Source organism: Culex quinquefasciatus, chromosome 2 (genome assembly GCF_015732765.1).
Source record: "Culex quinquefasciatus strain JHB chromosome 2, VPISU_Cqui_1.0_pri_paternal, whole genome shotgun sequence".
NCBI lineage: Eukaryota > Metazoa > Arthropoda > Insecta > Diptera > Culicidae > Culex > Culex quinquefasciatus.
Window position 1 is genome coordinate 485,340 of NC_051862.1, and position 23,457 is coordinate 508,796.

Consider the following 23,457-nt stretch of genomic DNA (forward strand, 5'->3'; position numbering starts at 1 on the left):
CTCCAGAGTTGGACTTCGCTGAACGGTATACTATTGGTACGTTCGTTTGAGGGTTAGTTCCGCACGAGTTTCGCCGCCATCTTGGAACTCTAGTGCCGCACTCGATATTTTTTCAGTTTCATGCAAGTTCCACGCACACTAACAAATCGACGTCGTCGTGCTATCTTGTCGCACCCGCCATTTCGACGTTCCGAGAAAAACGCGTTTTAATGTTTGACCTCGAATAAACAAAATCTAGAGCACGCAATGTAAACAATAACAGACACGTTTTGTTTGGCTGACCATTCTGTGCATTGTCCCGATGTTTGGTTGAAATTGGTTGCCTGAGTCCCGAGATATAATTACGAATGTTTACGGTAGTCTAACTTGTACGTGCGTCAAACGCGTTCTGAATAAAATTCCTTTGACCAGTTGTCGCACTTACATTAATTTTCAGGAAGTGACAAGATTGAAACTTATTTTATATGAAGAGGGACAACAACGCACGGAGTTTTTTCGGTTTTTATTAAATATCTCAGGGTTGAAATCGAATTTTGGAGATCTGTAAAGGTCAAAAGGTGAGGCATTGTTAGCTGCACAAAATGGCGTTCTTAACTCAGTTTGCACCGGCTCTTCTATCGAACGTACCATATATTCTGCTTGAACGCCCACTAAAAACACAATCACAATCGGGCGTTGGATGCGCAAACTGCGGTAGGAATCGATCAGTAAATTTTCGAGGTAGCACCTGAGTGCTTAAAACGTCATCTCATCTAATTTGGGTAACTCAATTTTACTTAGTTTTTGTGGGTAGGTATACTTAATTTTTGGCCATTTAAAAAAAAAATGGTAATTTTCGTCTTTTGGTCATTTTTGCCATTTTCGTCTTTTGGTCATTTGGGAAGTTTTGGTTATTTTGAAAATTTTGGTCATTTTGACCGTTTTTGTCATGTTGATAGTTTTGGAAATTTTCGTCATTTCGGTCATTCTCGTCTCTTGGTCATTTTGGTTATTAGGGAAGTTTTGGACATTTGTATCATTTTGGTAAATTTATTAATTTAGTTGGCTTTGGTAGTTTTGGTAATTTTAATAATATTGGTCATTTTCATCTCTTAGTAATTTTTGTTATTAGGGAAGTTTTGGAAATTTTGGTCAATTTATTCATTTTGAATGTTCGGAAATTTGGTCGTTTCAGGTCATTATCGCCATTTCGGTAATTTTCATAATTTTGTTTATTTTGGTCATTTGAGTGATTTGGGAAATTTTGGTTATTAAGGTCAAAATATTGAGATAATTTTCGTCTTTTGTCAGTTTGGTTATTTCGGTTTTGGTCATTTGGTCATTTGGGAAGTTTTGATCATTTGAGAAGTTTTGATAGTTTTGTTCATTTTGGTATTTTTTTATTTAGGTCATTTTGGTCATAAAGGCCATTTTCATCTTTTGTTTTTTTTTTTTTAATTTTCGTCATTTGGAAAGTTTTGGAAATGTTGGTCATTTTTGTCGTTTCGGCCATTTTAGTCATTTTTGTCGAGGTCATTTGAGTGATTTGGGAAATTTTGGTTATTAAGGTCAAAATATTGAGATAATTTTCGTCTTTTGTCAGTTTGGTTATTTCGGTTTTGGTCATTTGGTCATTTGGGAAGTTTTGATCATTTGAGAAGTTTTGATAGTTTTGTTCATTTTGGTATTTTTTTATTTAGGTCATTTTGGTCATAAAGGCCATTTTCATCTTTTGTTTTTTTTTTTTTAATTTTCGTCATTTGGAAAGTTTTGGAAATGTTGGTCATTTTTGTCGTTTCGGCCATTTTAGTCATTTTTGTCGAATTTGTATTTAGAGGGCTTTTCGAAGCATAAATTTCGCAATCCGTTGCAATGTGTCTAGGATACTTTATTGGTACTTGCTTGATTTGGTGATATATTTTATAAATATTCAAGATACTACCTCGGATAGACTCTTTCGAAGAAAGCGCGCTGTCACCTTCTACATGAGCATTAACTACAAAAATGCAAATTAACAATAATTATAAACACACCAAGCAGCCACGAGCCAGCTGCACTCACTGGGTCTTGTCGCTATCATCAATAGTTTGAGTATTTCTTAGCAAAACAAAAATAAATTACCAACTTAACAATGAATGCCTCTATCATCAATAATGTTAAAACTAATAAAAAAGCCCTTTCCTCTTCTGATATGCGCACATGTTCTACGGTGCGTGGAATGTTTTGCGTTGTGTATCTAATTGTTCTTTTCAAACTTTATCAATTGTAATAGTAATATCGTTACGCTTAATTTTCTACATAATTTATCTACACGAAGCTTCTACTGCGAGCACTCGATCGATTTACGATCCTCCTTTGCACTCTCCTCCACGTTGTGCTCCACCTCAATGTACTCGTCATCATCATCCGCCACCTCTTCGTCATCCTCTTCCCCCTCTTCCCGTTCCGTCACTTCCGGTTCCTCCCCAGCGACGATTCCCCTTCCTGTTCGGAACCACTTTCCGGATCGGCGTCAGCTGGAGTAGTTTTCTCCACGATCGCCTCGACAATTTCCGGCTTAATCTCCGGCGGGCTCGTCCGCGCGTGTTCCTCCTGGACGAACGCTGCCGGCAGATGTACCTTGCCCAGCTCGTGGTCAATCAGGTGATGCTCCAGCTCGGCCCGGAAGAAGAACGCTTCGTCGCAGTGGTTACAATCGTACGGCTTGGCCTGCGGACCGTGTTGGTCCATGTGCGTCTGCAGTCCTCCGGACGAGGTGAAGACCGATGAGCAGAGATAGCACACGAAGCCGCGATCTTCACAGCCGGCGAACGTGTGATCGATCAGGTGTTCCTGGAGCTTTTGTCCGTCGTAGAGGTGCTTCTTGCACAGGTTGCACTGGGCGGGGGATTGACTTAGAGTGGGAGGCGGATGGTGTTGGTGATGGTGGCTGGTGGGGTCTTCCGCGGTGGAGTTCGACGATGACTTGATGAAGTTGTTGATTGAGAGCAGCTTCGAGGGAAAGTTGTGCCGCTTGAGGCAGCTTTCGCAGATCTTGGCGTCCTGGCCGTTGGCCAGCGGTTCCAGACAGAGGGCGCACGTTTTCTCGTTGGTTTCGCTGGACTTGGTGTGGAATCTGTGGGGGAAGGAACTCGTTGTAATTCAGAAGTTTGAGGATTTTGGGTGGAATCTTACTTTGCATGCAAGCTAATCTCAAACTCAGAGTTGAGCGTCTGGCGACAGCAGATGCACTGGATCGGGAAACGTTCCTGTTCTTGGCCGGAACTCGTTCCGTTGGATTCGTTCTTCCCCGTTGACGACGTCGAGGAAGTCGCCGACGCCGGTTGAATGTGCTGGGAGAGGTGGGCCTTGAAGCTGTGCACATCGGGCAGAGTCGTTGGACAGTGCGAGCATCGGCCGGAGGCGCCCACCTTGCAGTGGGTCAGCTTGTGTTCCGCCAGGACCGCTGGTGACGGGAAGATTTCGTCGCAGATCAGACACTTGTGCTTGCCGCCGGTGTTGTGAGCGATTTTCATGTGGTTCTCCAGCTCGTTTCTGTAAGTTAGGAATAATATTGATAACTTGAACTGTTTTTCTTTTGCTGACAAAAGTCTTACCTTGACCGGAAGTCCCCGCTGCAGTAAGCACACCGCAGACTCACCCCAGTCTTGAGGTTGTGCACGATCTTACGGTGCGTCTGGACCTCGTTCTCGGTGCTAAAGTCCGTTCGCTCGCAGATTCCACAGCTGTAGTAGTTTACGGTGTTGTTCTTGGTGTTGGAGGAAGTCGCCTTTTCCGGTGCTGCAACGGCCGAAGCGCTTCCGTTGTTGCTGTTGGCTGTCGAACCACTGCCGGAACCGGACGAGTTGAGTCCGTAGCGGTGCAGCAAAGCCGTTGGTGAGTAGATCTGGGGAGATTTGTTGGTCGTCGCGGGGGCAGCGTTGGCGGCGGTTTGGGCCGATTGGGATGCGGGATTGTGATCGGGCGAGTAGAGACCGTTCATGGCCGCCGAACGCTGCTGGTTGTACAGGTTCAAAAGAGCCGCTTTGGACTGTTGGGAGTTGTTGTTGTTGTTGTTGGGACTGACGAAGCCCTTCTTGGACTGGTCCAGGTAGCGCTGGGCGTGGGACTTGTTGAGGCTGTCGTAGAAGCCGTGCAGGAAGTTGGGATGTTTGATCGGGTTGAGCGTGTCCACGTGCAGCGGGTTGTAGAACTTGTTGGCGGCGTACAGATTTTGCCAGTTGGCGGCCGCTGCTGCCGCGGCCATTTGTCCGTGCAGTTGGAGATAGTCCAGGTTGGTGCTGTTTGTGGGTTGGTTGTTGACCGTGGTGCTTGAAGCTCCCGCGGCAGCCGCGTTCGAGATTTCCTTCTGGCTGTGGTGGGTTTGCATGTGACGGTCCAGCAGGAACTCGACGTGGAACGATTCCGGGCAGGCGGGACATCTGGGAGGGTAAAATTGGGTAAATTTTAAGAATGAAAGCAAGGGAGAGATGGTTTTGTCTAACTCACTTGAACTTGCGAGCGTGGGCTGCCAGATGGAACTGCATTTCCAGCTCGGAAGTGCACACGACGCGGCAGAAGACGCACTGAACCGCACCGGAAGTGATGTGACGCGTCCGGATGTGATGTCTACAAAAGAAAGAATCGTTAGTAGGATGAAGCAAGATCAGATCGTGCAAACGAACTAACCTAAAGTCCCGTTCGGCGCGGAACACCTCGGCGCAAGCAGAACACCGGTACAGCTTGACCTCGTTCGAGTGGGCCACGGCAAAGTGGACCTGGATGGTGACCTTGGTGTCGAAGGTTTCGCCGCACAGCACGCACTTGTACAGGACCTGGGTGTGCGAGTCGTACAGATGTTTGTGCAGTTCTTCGGCCTTGGCGAACGACTTGCTGCAGGTGGGTTCGCACTGGTACTCCGCTCCGGCCACCAGGTAGTGCCCGGTGACGTGCTTTTCGTGTTCCTGCTGGTCGGCCAGGGTGGCGCCGCACTGTTGACACACGAACGAGGACGCCGTTGAGCCCTGCTCGAGGTGAGCTTTCAGATGGGTTCGGAAGGACTCGAAATCGGGCAGGGCGGCGTTGCACTGGTTGCAGAGATATGCGCCCGGAGCGGTTGATAGGTTCGACACTGGGGTGGTGTCTTTTTCCGCTTCGCGGGTTATATCTCGACTTGAGGAGGACGAGGTCGAATGGTTCTCGTGCTCCAGCTTGAGTCGCTTCATGCGCGGTTGACTCAGGTCGGTTGGAGCGAGCTGTTCCTGGTGATCGGCAGCGTCCTGGGAGTTGTCGTTTTCATCCTTTTTCTCTTGTTTGATGACCTTGGGTTCTATTGGTGGTGGTGAAGCTGCGGTCGCCTCTTCGTTGCCGTTTTCATCCCGGACGCTTTTCTCACTGCTGGGACGTTCATTTTTAACTTCCGCGTTGGGCTCGTGTTTGTCTTCGAGGAAGGCTGATGATCCGTAGAACGAGGTGTACGTGTTCATGAGATTCTTGTTGAACTGTTCCAGATAGCTCTTTGGGCTGTTGATCCGGTCCAGATGGGTTGTCTTGAGATGGTTGAACATCATCGGAACAGTAGGGAACTTCATGGTGCAAAACTCGCAGGATATTGGCGGATACGAAAGGAGGGCATCGGGCGAGGTCGGCATACGATGAAAGTTGTTCTCATTAAGCAGTAGATTACTGTGCATGGTTTGTACGTGAGCTCCCAGCTGCTCCAGGTTTGCGAAATCTGTTCGCGTGCAGTAGATGCAAGTGAGTTCACCGGATTTGAGCAACTTGGAGCGATTGATCATCATCAGGTTCTGTTCATACGGCGAAAACTTCCGCTTGGGATTCGACGCACTGCTCGACAGCGAACTGGTCGACCGAGGACTGTACGTCAGGTTTGGACTCCCGGTCAGCGCAATCTGCTTCTTGTGGTTCTGCATGTGACTGGTCAGGGCCGCCGCCGTATTGTAGCCCCGATTACAGATCGTACACTGGAAAGGTTTCTGGTTGTCGTGCGTCTTCATGTGGATCTTCAGGTGATCGCTGCGGGAGAGAAACAAAAAGAGTTGAACGTTAATACCTTCTACAACCTCCCACCTAAACCTCCTTACCTTCTGGAGAATGCCGCCTCGCAGTGAGGGCACCGGTATCGCCGATCTCCCGTATGCAGCTTGGTATGACGGTCCCGTGACCTCTTGTGTTTGAACAAACGAGCGCAGTATTCACACTTGAATGGCATATGTTCGGTATGGCTCTGCAGGGAAAACAAGAGATTTAAAAGAACGAAAATGAGCAAACTTCTAACCGAAAGGTGGTGTCGTCTTCCCCCGAGGGAGCGCGCGCGGTAGCGTGGAGAAAATTGAATAAATCAACCATCCCAAGCGCGGAATCGGAGACTCCGGGATTTCGCAAAGGCGGCGCAAAGGAACGTCACCATAAATAAGGAGACAGCAAAAGCAAGAAAAAAACAAAACTTGAATCGGACACAGAAATATTGAAACATTCCACGAGCGCCGCGATCTGCGGCGTGAGAGTTCATGGTGGTGGTCCCCGGTGTGGAAATAATCGTTATAAAAATTATGAAAACTGCAATCGGGAATCGCGAACCGCGAAATAGGTGAAATAGTTGCAGTCCGGCCACGGACCCGTCATAAACGCCCGGGGCGGTAGAATATTTATTTATGCGCTCGCTCGCTCGCCTGCTACGACGGCCACTCTTCCATAAATCAAAATTCTTTTTGACAGAAAAATAAGTGCCAAAGAATGTCGTCATCTTCACGACACGTTATCTCATTGTTGGAATCTCTTTCTTTTCGAGGCTTCAAAGGCGCGCGCGTTCGATGCTGCTGCTGGTCTGTCCAGGAAGGATGTGTTTCGTTCGATGTCACCAACCGTCGATGGGCAGAATTATGACGACGAAGGGAGACTTGTTTTGGGGCCGCATTGTTGGCGTGCCTTGGTGGAGCTGATTTTTAATATTTTTTTTCTTCAAATTTTGCACTTGTTGAAAATTATACTTTACTCTTGCGTGAAATTTTGAAATAAAACTGGACATATTGACCGTCATCTAGGATTACATAATCCCAAATCATTTTCGTTTATTTTTGATATCGTATTTAGGATCAACGACATAAAACGAAAAAAAAAAAAAACGAACAAAACTGTTTCTAACTAAAAACTTATTGATAGCATAAAAAAAACCATCACTGCTTTTCAAGTGACTCAGATTACTGGAGATTTAACAACTCCGACTTCAACTTTCACAAGAGCCGACCCCACTGACTCCTACGGCAACAACAACTTCCTGAAAATCAACTTCAACAAATTCAAATTCTGATGTTTTTTTTTGTTAAGGTTCAATAAGGCTGGTACAAATTTTATTTAAAGTTTTTGTCCCCCCCCCTCCCTTCAAAGTTGGCCCGAAAAATCAGGGGCAAAAAAATATTTTTTCAAAAAACTTCATTATTTTTATGAAAATTTAAGTGCAATTAGTTAAAATCAATTTAAAATGAATTCCCCTGCGTTTAGAATCATTTTTAGCATGTTTGGGTTGATTCAAAAATCTTTTGAATTTTTGAAAATTTTCGATGTCTTTTATCGCTAAATTTTTTTTTCGCTAAAACTTTGTTTTCGTCAAATTTTACTTTTTTGAAAACTTTTATTGCAAAACAACTGAACTAGTGTAAAATACATTTTAAAACACTTTTTCCATGCAAATGTTGAAACAATGGCATGTTATTTTAATATTTATATTTTTTTATTTTTTTGCCCCCCCCCCTCGACTTCGGCCAGAGCCGAGGGACAACAACTTTTAAAAATATTTGCATCGGCCTAAACAAAAGTTTCTTTTTTTGCTTTTTGGGGGTGGATCCCTACGATTTCACAAATCGACCTTTCTTTGTATTGTTGATTGGGATGTACCATTAGTTCCATATACAATTTTCGAAATATGTTTATTGAAAAGATCAGAACATTTCGCAGAAGTTTCATTTTTCCACATTAAAAACTGGACGAATGGTTTACAAGATTTCGTCAGTACAGGCTAATTAGGTGGCACTTGGATAAAATCATCGATTCGAATTCTTTGTTAGGCTGTATATCAGAAACTAATTTCCCGATTTTCAATGTTCAAGAGAGAAAATTGAAGGGTGTTTTCTCAGCTTTTCAAAAGGGCTTCTCTTTCAAGAAGTATTTTTAAAATGCAAAAAAAAAAAAAAAAACGAAAAGAAATCGACAAATTTTACCTAAAAGAAGCTATAACTGGAAAACTGTACATTTTTTCAAAACAAACTATTAAGTACTTTTCCATTGTAAATTCGATTTCGATTTAATAAATGATATTTAAATATTTTTTTTTGTTCAGATGATGTCTTTTTCAGTCATCGCAAACAAATAATAAAAATTAAATACGTAGTTTGGGAATTTTATTTCTTATCACTAAAAGTTCCACTGATTTGTTCCTAAAATTTCTAATCCTAACATTCAACTTTCGCCGAACACACAAAATTTATCACAAAACCCTTTCTCAAGACACAGAATTTCATACATTTTGTATGACCAGCTCCCAAAATTGTACGTCAAAATTGCAAAATTTTAGAGAACAACTCCCCTGATTCAAGGCGGATTCAAAAACACTCAAAAAGCAAGAAATTAAATTTTGTTTAAAAAGAATATCCAGATTTCTGTTTTGATTAAAAAGAAGTGCAGATGGTTATGTTACAGACATGACCAGTATGACAAAGAATATTGCTTAAACATTTCTGAAACATCTTTAAAATATGAATTGTGAGCGATTTAGAGTCTGGTGCAGAGACAAATTAAAAAACAAAAAAAAAACACCGACAATCACGACTGTTCCTTGATCAATCAACGCACGGGAATTGTCGAACTTCTCCAAGTATATTGAAAAGATCTTTGAAGTAGAGATAGACCCAGTTGGGTTGACCAACTAGTTCTTACTGGTCCTTCGAGAAGCTCTTCCATCCCAACTAATGATGAAGTGCTGCCGAGTTGCCCACACCACTTTGATTACTCTATTATGACCATTTCGAGCCCGGTGGCCACAACGACTACCTATTCCGCGTATAGATCGACGACAAGCGCGGAATGTCGAAAATTTGTATTGTCTCACCAGCGGGCGCGAGGGAATGCGCCCGCGGCCAAAATAGGGATAATTGCAATTATGACTGCCCCTTTGCCCGTGTGGTTTCTGCTCATAATTCTTGGCCTTTTGAATCTCGAGTGAGCGCGAGCGCGTTCGCAAATGAACTGCTCATAACGTGAATGAATTTATAAAGAGACTCTTGCGAGAGCTTGGGTACCTTGGAGCGCGGGTTGTGCCATTTTCCTGGAAGTGCAACGGCAGACTAGTTCCTTGGAGACAGGTTCGCTGAAAAGGTGAACAGAAAAAAAACTAGCTCCAACTGCCTTGAAAGTAACTGACCAAAGGGTGAGGACAAGAGCGAGTTTCCAGAAGTGAGGCAAAAACTTCAAAACAATGCCTAATAAAGAAATTATTCAGAGGAAGATGCTTTCTCTTGGACAAGATTTGTCTTGACTTAATGTGCTGCGGCGGCGGCGGACGACTCGTCCAGAAACAAGAACCACAAACGAAACGACCCATTGCGACAGCTTTTCCTCGCAAGACTTTTGACTGGTTTCGTTTTCCACCGAAATCTGCACCAGTAGGCTGTGGAGACGACGCGGCACAGGCAGCAAGCCATGCCTGCACATGAGATCCGGCCAGAAGTCACAACCTTTGACATCAAACGAGAGGAGTAACATGGCTTAACGATGTTGTCGTAGCCTGCTTTGTGCCCCGCAGGCATGCTTCGGTTATGCTTGCTGCTGCTTGGTGATGGTTTAATTGTCTCACCTCCAGTCGGCTCTGGGGTCTGCGGTGTTGTTTGGAGACTTCTTGCATCACCTTCTTGAATGTGAGCATCTTCTATTCTATCTTGTGGTGTCTGCTGGCATAAGAGAGGGTTGACTTCTTCTGTGTTTCTGTTTGTACGATTATGTTGAACTTTCTTAGAAAAGTTTACAAACAATTCGGCTGAAGTAAGGAGAACGAGAGGTTCCAGATGCGGTGTACCTTGGACATGTCTTCTTTATCTTTAGAACGAGAGTTGAGAATTGCTAAAGAAGGGTGATTTGAGTACTCCAAGTCTTGTTGCAAATCAATTCACTCTGTTGAATTACTTACAGCATGTAGGCAAATTTGTATTTTCACGTGTTGTTTGAGCAAGGATAATCTTCGCCAATCAATCAGCTTTTATTATTTGTGCTTAAAAATGTCAGAAAATTTCAAGGCAAGTTAACAACAACAAGTTGTCCAATGTCTATACTATTCGCAACCAAAAAAAAATATTCAAATATTTTGCATAATCATGGAAAAAATAGACGTCTCGATTAGTCCCAAATGAGTTTAGCATAACTGTCATCATCATTAAAGCATTTTGTGATACTTTTTGCTTATTTTTTAAATTGAGCTAAAATTAGAAGTAACATCTAATTTGTGAAAAAAAAACTCACTCCAAAATGCTGTTTAATTTTTGACAACATTTTTTTCCCTTTGATTTTTTGGAGACTTTTTGAAAAGAGGTTTAGAAGAAGCTTAAATATTGATGTAAGTTATTAAATTATGAGACTGAAAAATATGAAGCAGATAGAAATCTGCTCTGAATCGACGGACTAGAAAATAGTATTTTCTGCAACGAAAAAGCTAAACTCGACAACCCAAAGCAGAGTTAGACAAAGACGACGAGTGCTGGAAAAATCGAGTTCTACAACTTTTTTTTGCAATTGAATGTAAAAAAAAACTTCTAAATACGATTTTCAAGTGGAACGTTTGTTTCTTTTCCGTTTCAGGCGTCCGTGTTTTTGTTCCAACTCAAAAACCAAAACAGTGTTAAAAAGTATTACTTTTCGAAATAAGTGCGGAAAAGTTTAACTTTTCATCAACCAAATGAGTGCTATAATGCTTGGTGCATGGTGACGTGTTCAGTTTAGCTTTTTCTAAAAATTTCAGACGGAATTTTTTTGTAGTAGAATAAAAAAAATCTTTTCTCTTTTCTCATAAAACATAAAAAATGTTTTTGATTTTATTTTTTTCATCCGGAGAGTATTATGGAATCATCGGATTTACATGGTTCATATCGCTCTTCAAAGCTGATTAACACAATTTCATGCTGCGTCTTCATCGATTCCTTAAGGTGCCCCCATCCCCGGCCGGAGGCACGTTGCTCTATATGGTAAAACCAATAACAAGGTACTAATTAAATCGCGCACTAGTCACCAGAGAGACAGAGGTGTTAATGCCATAAAAGAGACTTCACACGAATGAGCGATCGATCGAAAGGTGCGCGATCGCGAGTTGATCAATTAAAACATAAATCATATTCGAGTGACGTGACGAGTTCTCCAACAGCCAGCCAACCAACGCAACGGAGTGCTGATCAATCGCGCTATTGGTGAACGGTGTCGAGAGCCAACACAACGAACATGGCCTCTCGCCATAAATCGAGCGAGCGGCGGAGATCGAAGAATGATCGCTCTTGTACTCTTTGCTGCCATATTACTATGCTAATGAGATGGTTCGCGTTGGCTTGAGAGCAGAAACGAGACGACAACACTGGTAGAATGCTGGGCCCGTAATCGTTGGCCTCTCATTTCTTCTCTTTTGTATGTGTACCCACTTTGGAAAGGCGCAAAAGATGGATGCGATATGCTTTGTCGGAGAAGAATGCACCTTCCGATGACGCTCCAAACTGGTACAGAATCACAACGATTTCGCCGCCACAACGGGGTACAGAAAAATTGTGCTGTGCTCTGCAATATTTATGAACACATCAAACCAAATTGCTGCTTCCCTCCATACCTGACAGGAAAGCGTAATTCGAAGGTTGAGTGACTGCGCAGTCTTAGAACTTTACTTCAAAACTGTTCAAACTTTGTTGCACAAATCAGCGTAGAAAACTATCTTCTTCTAAGAAAAACGTTATCACAGTTCACTTTCGCAAAAAGTGCGCAATTATTTTACAAAATGACGTTCCGGTTTTAAACTATTTGCACCGACTTGTAGTAGGCATTGCTCGCAGGACAGCAGATAAGGAGAAATAAAAAAACGGCACTGCTGTCGATCCACTTCTCATGACCGGCGGTGGCGCGGGTCACTTTGATTTCACCAATGAGCAATTATCGGACACCATTAAGTCAGTCGATTAAAATTGCTATTTTTCCGCTGCTGATGCTCATGTTTTGTCGCCGGCGCACCTCGTGGACGCCGTTGCACCTCACCTTGGCAATCTTTCCGTGGTGGGGATTTTCTCCAGATAATGGGGTTGAACGGTTTTTTTTATCAGCAAGAACTTTCAGATTGATGAATATATAATTTAAATTTTAAGCAAACAAATAAAGTATAAACCAAACTTTTGCGCAAAATAGTGTATAGACTTTTCGTCTAAAAAGAAAAACAATGTAATTCCGTGGACCTACGGTATTACCTTATTTGCCAATCACAGTTTTTATCAAAGTTTTACCATTCTACCATCTACACCAAACATTCAAAGCCGTTAACTTTTGCCCTGTATGCCAACAAACGGCACTTTTTGGACTCAATTTTGACATACAGTCCAGACTCGATTATCCGAAGCTTCGATTTTCAGAAGTTTCGATTATCCGTAGGTTTGTATGGGACATCGGAAAAAATGTGTTGTTTCGTATTATTTCATTTTCTTACTTTAAACATCAAATTTGAGTTCTGTGACCCCAAATTTGTACAATTTTTTTGCATTTAAACAAAAATAATATATCCGCCATCTTGGATTTAAAAGTTCTTAATTATTTTAGTGTAGTTTAAGCTCGAAAATGGATTATACGAAGTAAAATTTTTCCGAGGCCTTCGGATAATCGAGTCTGGACTTTATTCGGAATTCTCTGAAAGTCCACGTAAGTTTGAAGTGTTGGAGTTTTAAATTTGATTGGATGATTTGCCATTTTGAATGAATCTTAATTGGGATATGTTTTTATAATTATTCGGATAAGGGGTGAAAAGGGTATTCGCCTACTTCATCCATCAAAATTTAAATTGATGTTTTTTAAATGTTCTATTAATCTTTTTTAAATCACATTTTCAACTCCAACACCTCTAACTAGTGCGAAATTACCCAAGGATTTCGAATATGTCGAAATTTAGTCCAAAAGTGCTGTTGGCCTCGTGGCAAAAGTTAAAGGTGTTGAATTTCTCACTAGTATTTTCTAATTTCTTTCAACCGCATTTATTTTAGTTTTTTGTTTAGTAAATTATATTCATGAAAAAATCAATTTAAAAGAAACAAAACTTATTTGATACTTTTCAAGAGATTGGTTTGAATAAGAGTAGAATATCTTAATTTTATGCAAAATAATACTCAAAGTATGACATTAAGATTTAGCACTTTTCTGTAATTTTAAATAAATTTTGTTTAATTTATATGAAAACCCCTGAAGAAACTGAAAAATTAGTATCTCTAAAACTTCCATGTAAGACAGAGTTATTTATAGCACCATAAGACTAATTTTTGTCGACGAAAACGTAGAAATAATTTACAACTTTGAGCAATTATGCTTACAAACTTGGTTTTCGTAATATCTGTGTTATAATCTCGCTCGCTATTTTGAATTTTGTAGCCCAATTTTGTGGAAAAAGCGATTGAAAATTGGAAACAACTTCTTATAAATGGTTGCTTAGATTTTCAAATTCTTGTTGTCATAAGTGCGTCAAAAAGGCGTTTCAAAAGCCAAGCTACAGTGCAAAGATTAATATTTTAATTTATGAAATGTCTCGTTGATGAACATATCATGGTTTGAATACAGTATCCCTAAAAACACAAGTTTATTTTAGTTTTGTTATTGTGTCTTGCAGACTTTTTCAAATTTTAAATTATTTTTTTCGTAGCTGAAAAAATTTAGTTTTACAAAACAGTTTATGTTATAAAAATGGAATCGCAAAAATCGTCCCATTGTACCCCACTGCCGGTCAGTAGCTAGGAGAAACAATTATCCGCCGATCGGCTACGGAACGGCTTCAAACTGAACCTCGTGCGTATACTTACATACACAAACACACGCGATATTCGCCCGCCCGAGGGCTTTAGTGTAAAACATCAAGATTGATCCGCGATATCACACGTTTCGCGACACTCACCGCCAACTTCGATCCTTTGACTTTTAGTTCAAAAGAGTGCAGCGGAAAAAAAGAGATACACGGCCGATAAAAATAGCAGGCTTGCGAGTGACATGGCAGCAGCAGTTTGTGGGGACTTATTAAACAACAATCATCATACAAGGGGGACGGGAAGGGGAAGCGATTATCGACCAGTCAATCAATCAACAAATCGCCCGATCCGCAACGGTTGCTTGGATGGGGCTTGTTGGTGCCCAAGAGTTGCAATTATCGTATCCCAGTTGGCCTAGGCCGACTTTTGCACAATCACAATCGAAAGGTGAGTGAGGGTTAATTAAACGCATCGATCTAATTATCTGTAATTTCCGAATGTTTTCGTAAATAGTTGCAAGCATGATGTCCCCCCTTCGCAATTACCCCAGGGTCCTCAGACGCAGACAAGGCATGTTTTCGATAGGCGCAAATCTCCGACGTTCCGCCAACGGTCAACACTCACCTGTTCGTGCTTCTTCAGGTAGCCGAGCCGGGGAAACGTTTTATCACAAAACTGACACCGATAAGTGCCGTCATTATTCTTGCTGTGGCTGTTTGTGTGATTGTTATTTTTAATTATTTTATTATTATTGTCGGCGGAGGACGACCGATGGTGGTGGTGGTGGTGCCGTCGGTGCTGATGGCCACCACGCTTGTCCTGTCCAGCCGGTGCCTGCTCGGAATCTGCTGTGCCTCCGTTGGCCGATCCGGGTTGATGCTGATGATGGTCGCCGTCGTTGGTGATCGAGTTCGGCGTCGTCATGCCATCCGATATCGACGGCGAAAAGCTGGACGACGTGTGCGACGAGTAGAGTTCTGTTTCGGAAAGGGGAGAGAGGAGGAATAAAAAGGAAGTCATAATTAGATTGATGACGATAATCAGGTAATGGATTGTTTATGATGGCAAATTTATATTGATGTGAGTGCGAGATGCTCCATTTCATTTCATCTTTTTTCTCTTCTTTCGTGGTGTGTCCGGAGGGGGGAAAGCACGGATATGTAGATTTGTTGATCCTTTTTATTATCTTGCTCATTTGGAGTGGATATGAAAGGACATGGAAGGGCTAGGAAATCGCTGCTCTAAGCGTATGAAGAAATATACATTTGCATCAATCACAATTTGTGGTGGATTTGGCGTGATGCATGCCGCAGTGTTTTTTTGCTCGTTTTGGCAAATCAGTTTTTTTGCGAAGTGATAATAAGGATAGTCTTTGCTATATTGTAAGAGGTGATTCAGAAAGCTTCAGCATTTCTCATGTCATTTAACAAGGATGATTGTTATGAATGAGTGATTTTTTTGATAGCAGATTGGAGTGCTCATTTATTCATGAAAAAAAAAATTAATAATTTGAGACCATGGCGCTCTTGGAGAAGCGCCAGTGAGACGCCCCTCCCAAATTCTTCAACATTTTTTTCAACATGTAAATTTATTTGTTTTTCTTGTGATTTAAATTGATGTGCTATAAAAAAATATTTCATAGATAAATCATTTTAAACTTTCAAACACATTTGATACCGTTTTATGATAACAATGTTTTTAACGTATTTCATCATATTTTAGGTACTCAAGTACTTTGAAGTACTCATTGAAATTGGATAAATCTAGGGTAAATCATAATTTAAACTGATGGATAGATTTTTTAATGGATTTCATAAGCAGATAAGAAAAGAACTTTCCTGGATTTATAAAATATTTGAAAATAATAAAATGATGCTACTCCAAATTGAAAATAAAATGTAATACGTAGGTGCACAGAATAAAAGTAAAAATGTTTAACCTGTAACGGTAAAAAAATATGAAAAATTGAATTGACTTGCCATGGTCTTAATATTTCAATGAAAAAAGTGTTGGAAAATGCATTATACATCAGTACGGTTGTTTTACAAATACTCGTTTTCAATTAACCTAAGCTTTTAAGAAAACAAATATATTTGTGGAATTAATTCAAATTATTTTTAACTTTTTCAATCATGCTCGAATTGATTGGAAATTGCATTTAAAATTGTTTTCAGTTGATTGCGCGTCTAATTTTATTGATTTTTTTTTAAAGAATATACCCCCTCTAGGTACGGCGCTGAATTCAAACCATTCTAACGTCATAAATATTTATTATGCTTCCAGAGTAATCTTTTTTCTATCAAAAATCATAATTTGTTATAAGCTGAAAATTTCCAGTTTTATTTAAATACAAAAATAAAGATTATACAATTGATTCTAAACACAACATATTTCAATGTCAATTCAACACATTGATAAAAATGGGGAATAAAAAAAAACATATTTAAGTTATTTGTTTCATTGAGCATTATTTTTCAAACCTATTAATTAATACACAATTCCCTCAGAAGCCCTCGCACGTGCCACAACATGACTTCTCTCAACAATGTATTCGCTCCCCTTGATCTCGCGCACGCTAACCCTGGCAAACCATAACACCAAATTTGAATACGATTACCGCTAATTGTACCGAGAGGAAACACCAATTAAAAGCACACTTCCTCAATATCGTCGTCGTCGTCGTCGTCGCCGGAGCCGGTGCCAATCCAACAAGTTGTGCGCCTCAGCTCACACACACACACATCACATCACATGGCACTTTTGTGCCTCCTAATCGACGGAGTGAAAGACCAAAGGCAAAAGGCAAGCGCTACAGAAGCTCATTTGAAACATAGAGTTTTCCCTCCTCCACCCCTCCATCATCACTCATTTAACTGTGCTGTTGGTCAAACGAATGCGCCTCTTCAAACGAGCGTGACCAGCGAGAGCAATTATGACATTAGTTTAATATCAAGATTAAGACGATATATCACACTTGGAGACGGAGGGATGGGCAAGTCACCATCGTGCTGCACTGTTAGCATCTGAATTTTGATTATAATTTTTAAACTACTTTTTTTAAATAACTTGCTAAAATCTATCAATAAAAGTATGATGATTTTTTTTTGCCCTGTATGACCCACTATGCGCCGTATAAATCCGTGACTGCCCAAACGGAAGAAGCTGGACTGACCTTTGGCTTGTCCCCTCGCCGCACCTCCAATGAAGGAACAGAGTCACAGTCCCGTGTCGATGGCAAAGTGATAAAAAAAAGAAGACGATGAATTAAATACTCCACATCCTTATTAGCGCACTTGAGTTGACTTTAGCTCCAGCTGGGCGAGTGTTTGTTTGCACACGCTCTTTCTTTCTTTCTCTCTGGGGACAGCCGCCGGACCGTACTCCCTCGGCCCGACCGCGGCCAATTAAATTAGAAGCGATTTTATTAATTCATTTACGCGTGCCGAGTGGCGCGACCGGAAGTGGGCTTTTTCGCATTTCGTCGTCTCCCACTATACAATGAGGAACGGTAATGGACCCTCTTTCTCTCCATGGCCCTATCATCATCATGCTCATCCTCGTCGTTGACTCTCCCATTATCGCTTATCCTGCACTAAATCTTAGCCTGGGCTGGCAGGCGCGTGTGGCGTTTTCGAGATTAAAAACGATTTTAATTGATTCTAATGGGGTCGTTTTTCCTTGTTGTGTTTGGACCGTGCGACGAAGCCATCACCGTTGATTGGAACATCCTGACCGCACCGTGAGCGCTTGTGATAATGATCATGTTGGGACGTTTTTCACCTTGAATGTTGGCATTTTGATTTTGAGCATTCTGATTTTTCTTAAATAGAGCAGATGAATCTCTTCGCACTCTTCGACAAAGTTCTTCCTCGAAATACGAAATATAAGGTCAAAAAGGGGAAATACCAACTTTACCTGATTTTTAGGATTAAATCTAATTTAAAATAAAAAATATTGCATTTTTTAAAGCACTTTACACCTTCCGTCCGTCGTGAAACTTCTTACTTTTCCTCTACCAAAAATAACAGAATGGTATATTAAATGCCAGTGCTGAAAAGTTCTACTTTTCAGTACTTGTATCAAAAAGTAACATTTTTAAATATATTTTTTTGTTTTTAAAGGTTAATATACTTAATGTTTATCGCCAAATAACGGTACCGAAAAGTTGGAGAAACGAAAAGCCCAACTTTTCCCTACCTAAAATAACAGAATGGAAAATTTATACCTTACGGAACTTTTCAACATTAGTATCAAAAAGTAACATTTTTCAATGTTTTTCTGTTTTGAACGGTGAATTTACTACACCCAAAGTCAAGGTCCGAGGGGATATTCCTCCCGAAAAGAAACGTGAGGAAAGTACTATTTTGCGAGAGTATAGAACTCTCGCGTGTTCATTCGTTCATTGAAACAGTTCATCCTATTGAGTGGCTTATATGGACAAATGACCGTCACATAGTCACCGAACCTAGATGGCCCATACAGCAAAGGCACGATTCAATACGCCGAAGGTTTTGGGTTCGGGTCTCGGCACCGATGCTTTTTTTTTGATAGATGAACTATTTTTTGGGAAATGAACCCATGAGTAAAGTACTCTCGGTAATTTCGGGATTTATCCTCTCCGTCCGCACACAGTACCATTTTACTCTCCGTGCTCTTTATCCTCTGGTATGCCGATGCCCAATTCTGGGTGTAGTATAGCCAAAGTTTTTTTTTCGCTGCAAATTTTTATTTTCGTCAAATCTTATAGTTTTTGAAAACTAATGATTGCAAAACACCTGAACTAGTGTAAAATACATTTTAAAACACGTTTTGGCTTATTATTTTTTTTTTAATTTTTTAGTGTACTTAGGTGAATATTAAAAAACAAAAACACGATGAATTGACTCATTGACTGAGCATAAGGACGCCAACAGAAAGCGAGGAATTAAATAATTTGAAGACAAATCCAATTCAAGGGGTGTTTTCGAAATTGCAAAAAATGTGTATGCACAACGTTGCAATATTCGATTTTTACACACTCCTGGTATTTGTCCAACTTGGCAGATCCTCGTTGCTTATTTTTTTGTCCTTCCTTCTGAAACAACGAAACAGCCAATTTACAAACACAAAAGTGTATTAAAATCTCTGCGATCCAATCCATTGTTTTCTGAAAATGACGTTTTTCAGGGGTAAAATTTGGCCGTTTTTTGCTAACTACTTTCAACTAACTATATTTTTAGTAAAAATGGCAATGCAGTATTTTTTTGTAATATCCCAGACTATGCCTCAACTTAATTTTAAAAAATTGAAGTTATAATGGTAAAATTTTGAAAAGTAACTGTAAGTAACTGAAAAATATGAAAAGGGCAAACGGTAGTGATATCTTTAAAAGAAGAATTAGCCAAAGACGATTAGAAATAAACATAAACTAAACAAGATAAATTAAAATAAACATGAAACAAGAAAAACATAAAACATTGAAGTGAAGTTTAGTAGTAGAATAAAATTAGCTCAAAATATCACATTGTTGAGTTTTGAAAATACAAGCTTAAAAGTGCTTAACAGGAAAACATTCCATTATTCATATTTTTTTTTAAATTACTTTGCGCATGGACTCCAATTGAGGCTTCGAAAAGGTTTTTTTTTCACTGATGAATTGTATTTGAAACTCCTTGCTTAATTCGTTTTTCCTGCATCCGTCTTTTCTATCCAAAATATAAATCTGACCGATTCTTAGAGAAGCTACACCAAAATGTCACATTTTTCAATATTCAATGTGATTTTTAATATGATAAAAATCATTTTTATTATGATGCAATAATTGCAATGTGCTTTAAATGCGTTTTCTTATTTTAAAAGAGAAGAATATTGACCAAATGTGGTCTGCAAGCCATTGAACGGGAGAGGAGTTTTTTCATAAATAAGCTCCTTTCGTTGTCCCGTCACGAAAAGAAATGGCTGGCAAAAACTCAAATTTCAACCAATTCTTTCAGTTAAAAGAACAAAAGATTCGTTTTTTAATTTGCGATAATGTGTAGAAGAGCAAAAGTTTTCAAAAATCAAACTGGCAAAACTGTAGCGATTTTGGTAGAGTGCCTTTTAAAAGTCCAGTTTTACGATGTTGTCCCGTCACGCTACATTTTTATTTCAGGAGAAGCACAGGTACTATATGGTTAATTATGCATGATATTTCTTTTAAGGAAAATCAATTATCTTTCCAAATATGTTATAACATTGGGGGGTTTCTTCTTTAATTTTGCCACTACAGCAAAAACGCTGAAAAAAACTTGGAATTTTTTTGAAAAGGAGCTGAAGAATCGGTCATCTAGAGTTTCTTTTTAAAGGAACCTATAAGCTATTGTCTATCATCTATATCTATACACATATATAAAAAATTTCGACGGCTTTGTTCGAACGCAAATCAGTTCAATACGGAGCGTTGGATCGAGGTGCTTTTTGTTGCGTTGGGTTCGTACAAGCTCAAGGAAGGTTCTTACGATAACTAATTGACACTTTGGCCACTCTGGAACCGATTCCGGAGCATCGGAAAATTGTATGGAGAAAGTTACGTAAAATCATGTTTTGATCACAGGAGGCTGAATAAGCAAAAAAAGCAAAAAACGTCAACAAACAAAAAAAGGCAGAACGAAGTTTGTCGGGTAAGGCTTGTATGTTAATAAGACATTAAAAAAAATGGAAATGTTATACTCGTGCTGATTTTTTTTTTGGTTTTGCAACTGCCCTTTGCCCTTCAAAGATAACAAGTTAAAACAATTTGAAGGACGAGAACTGCTTGTACTAAATGTAAATTTAACTCCATGATCAACTTGTTTAATTTTGAAAACCCTTGCAAAATAACTCAACCCAATAATATCAATAAAATTCCTGAAAATTTCAGCCAGGATAACGCAACATTGCGCGCATTGAAGTCTCTTGAATTTTGATCCTTCCCCACCAGGCTGTAGTGTGCTGGCACCCAACTCACGTGTCCTGTGGCCCTCAGTAGGCGGTGGAGAACGAAACAAAATAACCTTTCACCACTTCCAGCAGCCGTCGCTCGCCGATCTTGCACATGCTCAGAAGATGCTTGGTTCGTTAGAGGTTTTACATAAGTTTGATGTTCTTCTAAATGGGGTACGAACATTTTTTTTTATATTAAATTAGGATCGGCAGTAAGTTATCACCTTGGCTCATCATCGTCAGCGGATGATGGTAGTAGTAGTCCTTGCTGCCTTGCTGAATTTTTTCGATCAACGTTTCCAGTCGCGAACTTGGCCCACGGTACAGCATTCTCATGGCCATCTATGGTTTAGCACTTGCACTTAGTTAGTTACACTGCACTTGAATTTGTTTGCTTCGATCAATTTCATAATGATTCAGTAGCTTTGTTGGTTTAGTTTCTTCGTATCTTCACTAGTTTTACTTTTTTTTGTCACTTTGTCTCACATTAAAAAAAAACTTGTGGGAGCCACTGTAAATCCCCCCTGGTGAGCTCCGAAGGCTACCACCGCACCCAACGTATCACTGGTGACTGAGCTCTGTTGGGACGTCAGCGCCCAACTATATACAAGAAAGCGTAACACATAGCATCGAACTCTATGGTCCCGAATACCGCCGCTCATCCACGGATGCGTCCTTCTAGCCAGCTAGCTAGCTTGTTTGGTGGCGTTCTTCTCTCACTCTCCGCGCGATTATCTTCTCTTAAACCCCTCGCAGCATAGCAGCAGGCCAAGGGACTATGTTGCGCTCTTATGTTGGTGCTTCTTCGTCGTTCGCAGCAGCATGCTTTGGTTCGTCGTCGTCGTCGAAGGCGCCCGTGTCCGTCGTGCTCCGATGCCGATGCCAATGCCTACTGCGACGCCTTGGAGAGCCAAACCCCGAGGAGAGCCAAAGGTAGCAGCAGCGCCAACTGTGTTGTGTGCTGGAATTATTTGTGTGGGGATTCCTCGCTCATTCTCTCTCTTTTTGCTTATGTTGCTCTCTTCTTTTGGCTCATACCAAAACCGTTGGAGCGCACAGATTTGTCTTTTCTCCTCAGAGTTTTTTTTTTCGTGGGTATGTTTCATGCTTTGCTTTCTTCCGCACCCGAAAAAGATGATGATTGCTGGTGGTGTGTGAGTATTTTTTTTTTATTTACACACATTGGTCAGACCTTCGGGTACCCCATTGGGCGTCGGTCGTCGTCACTTTTCGGCAATGGGGATTTCAGATGGGGATTTTGTACATGACTTTATGTACTCTGCCCGTTTGTTGTATTGTTGCTGTTATTTTGTTTGCTGGGGAGGTTCTCTGCAGCAAATAATGTATGCATTTATGGGCCTCGGCACCAAATTCGACGCCCTGGCTGGCAGTGAAGTGGTGTACGTGGGAAAGAGAAACGACGAAAGAAATATAACGATGCCGCCCATTTGGTGGGGCCAACCGCCCGAAATTCGCCGAACGACCCGACTTGACGACCCGAGGGTTTCTGTTTGAAGCTTGGACCTGTGCTGGTTTGCAATGTTTTGAGGTTTTGGAGACTTGGTGCACCATTTAGGCGAGTGAACAGTAAGTCTCAGAATATTTTATTATTTTTATTTTGTTGATTTTAAGTTTTAGTTCTCAAAACACAGTCCAGACTCGATTATCCGAAGTTCCGATAGTTTTTTCGGATAATCGAATCATACACAAAAATTAAGTTTACCTTATCTTTCTATTTCTACCTTTAATCTAATTGGTTTGTTGCTCTTTTCATTGACAAATGCTTTTTTTAATATTTCATCAAAGTCATCTTTGATTTAAAATTTCCAAATCACTTTAGAGCAATTTTGGGGTCATATTTGAACTCAACGGTTCCAAACAAGATAACGATTTTTTTTTTGTGAACCACGTGGACACTTTTTTATTTAAACCTCAGACATCCAGATTTTACTTCAATCGATGTCCATCCATATATAGCATTTTATGATACTTTTTGCTTCAAAATGTTGTTTGAAATCTTGAGATAGGTTTCAAAAGGTCCTATGCGCCAGTTGAAAACAAAACGGCTTTTCGACCAGTTCTCGATCAATATACGAATTATCAAATTAAGAAATGCCTTGTTCTTTAAATGCTCTTTACTGAAAAGAACGCAAATATAATTTGGTTCAGAGAAAAAAAAAAAAAAAAAACAAGTTGCACATATTTTCCAATTCTATGTCCCGGGCCAAAGTCGAGGGGAGGGGACAACAAAAGAAATTTTAAAATGGTTTTTTGTGGTTTTAAAATTTAATTGAAAAAAGTGTTTTAAAATACTATAAACATCAGTACAGTTGTTTTACAATCTTTGATTTTTTAAAGCTTAGTTTTGACCAAAAAAATTACGAGGCTTTAACATATTTTTATAACTGTAACAAATAAACTGAAAATTACTATCAAAGCAGGAAACTGCATTTTGAATGGTTTTGGGTTGAATGAACGTCTTATTTAATTTAAATTTGAAAGTTCTCTGTGAAAAAATGTCCCTTGATTT

General features: G+C 40.3%; 1 protein-coding gene and 1 long non-coding RNA gene across 6 annotated transcripts in view; one reads left to right on the forward strand and one right to left on the reverse strand.

Annotated features, from left to right (window-relative positions):
- Positions 1-1,846: 1,846 nt before the first annotated feature.
- Positions 1,847-23,457, reverse strand: part of LOC6040555 (zinc finger protein 423 homolog) — a 91,354-nt gene continuing 69,743 nt past the window's right edge. The window contains exons 1-8 of one of the 5 annotated variants that reach the window (XM_038256065.1): positions 21,152-21,807; positions 14,613-14,965; positions 6,063-6,205; positions 4,648-5,994; positions 4,468-4,587; positions 3,576-4,400; positions 3,154-3,513; positions 1,847-3,094 (exon numbers count right to left, since the gene is read on the reverse strand). In XM_038256065.1, coding sequence (XP_038111993.1) covers positions 2,428-3,094; positions 3,154-3,513; positions 3,576-4,400; positions 4,468-4,587; positions 4,648-5,994; positions 6,063-6,205; positions 14,613-14,965; positions 21,152-21,269 — 3,933 coding nt within the window. In that variant the 5' untranslated portion in view covers positions 21,270-21,807 and the 3' untranslated portion in view covers positions 1,847-2,427. Of the gene's footprint in view, positions 3,095-3,153; positions 3,514-3,575; positions 4,401-4,467; positions 4,588-4,647; positions 5,995-6,062; positions 6,206-6,558; positions 6,583-8,826; positions 8,851-9,272; positions 9,295-14,612; positions 14,966-21,151; positions 21,808-23,457 lie in introns of those variants that run through there. The other 4 variants (XM_038256064.1, XM_038256068.1, XM_038256067.1 and 1 more) reach the window with 4 other exon arrangements.
- On the forward strand, positions 14,055-15,028 carry LOC119767447. Its single transcript, XR_005277520.1, has 2 exons — positions 14,055-14,435; positions 14,502-15,028. It is a non-coding gene; the product is annotated as an uncharacterized LOC119767447 (long non-coding RNA).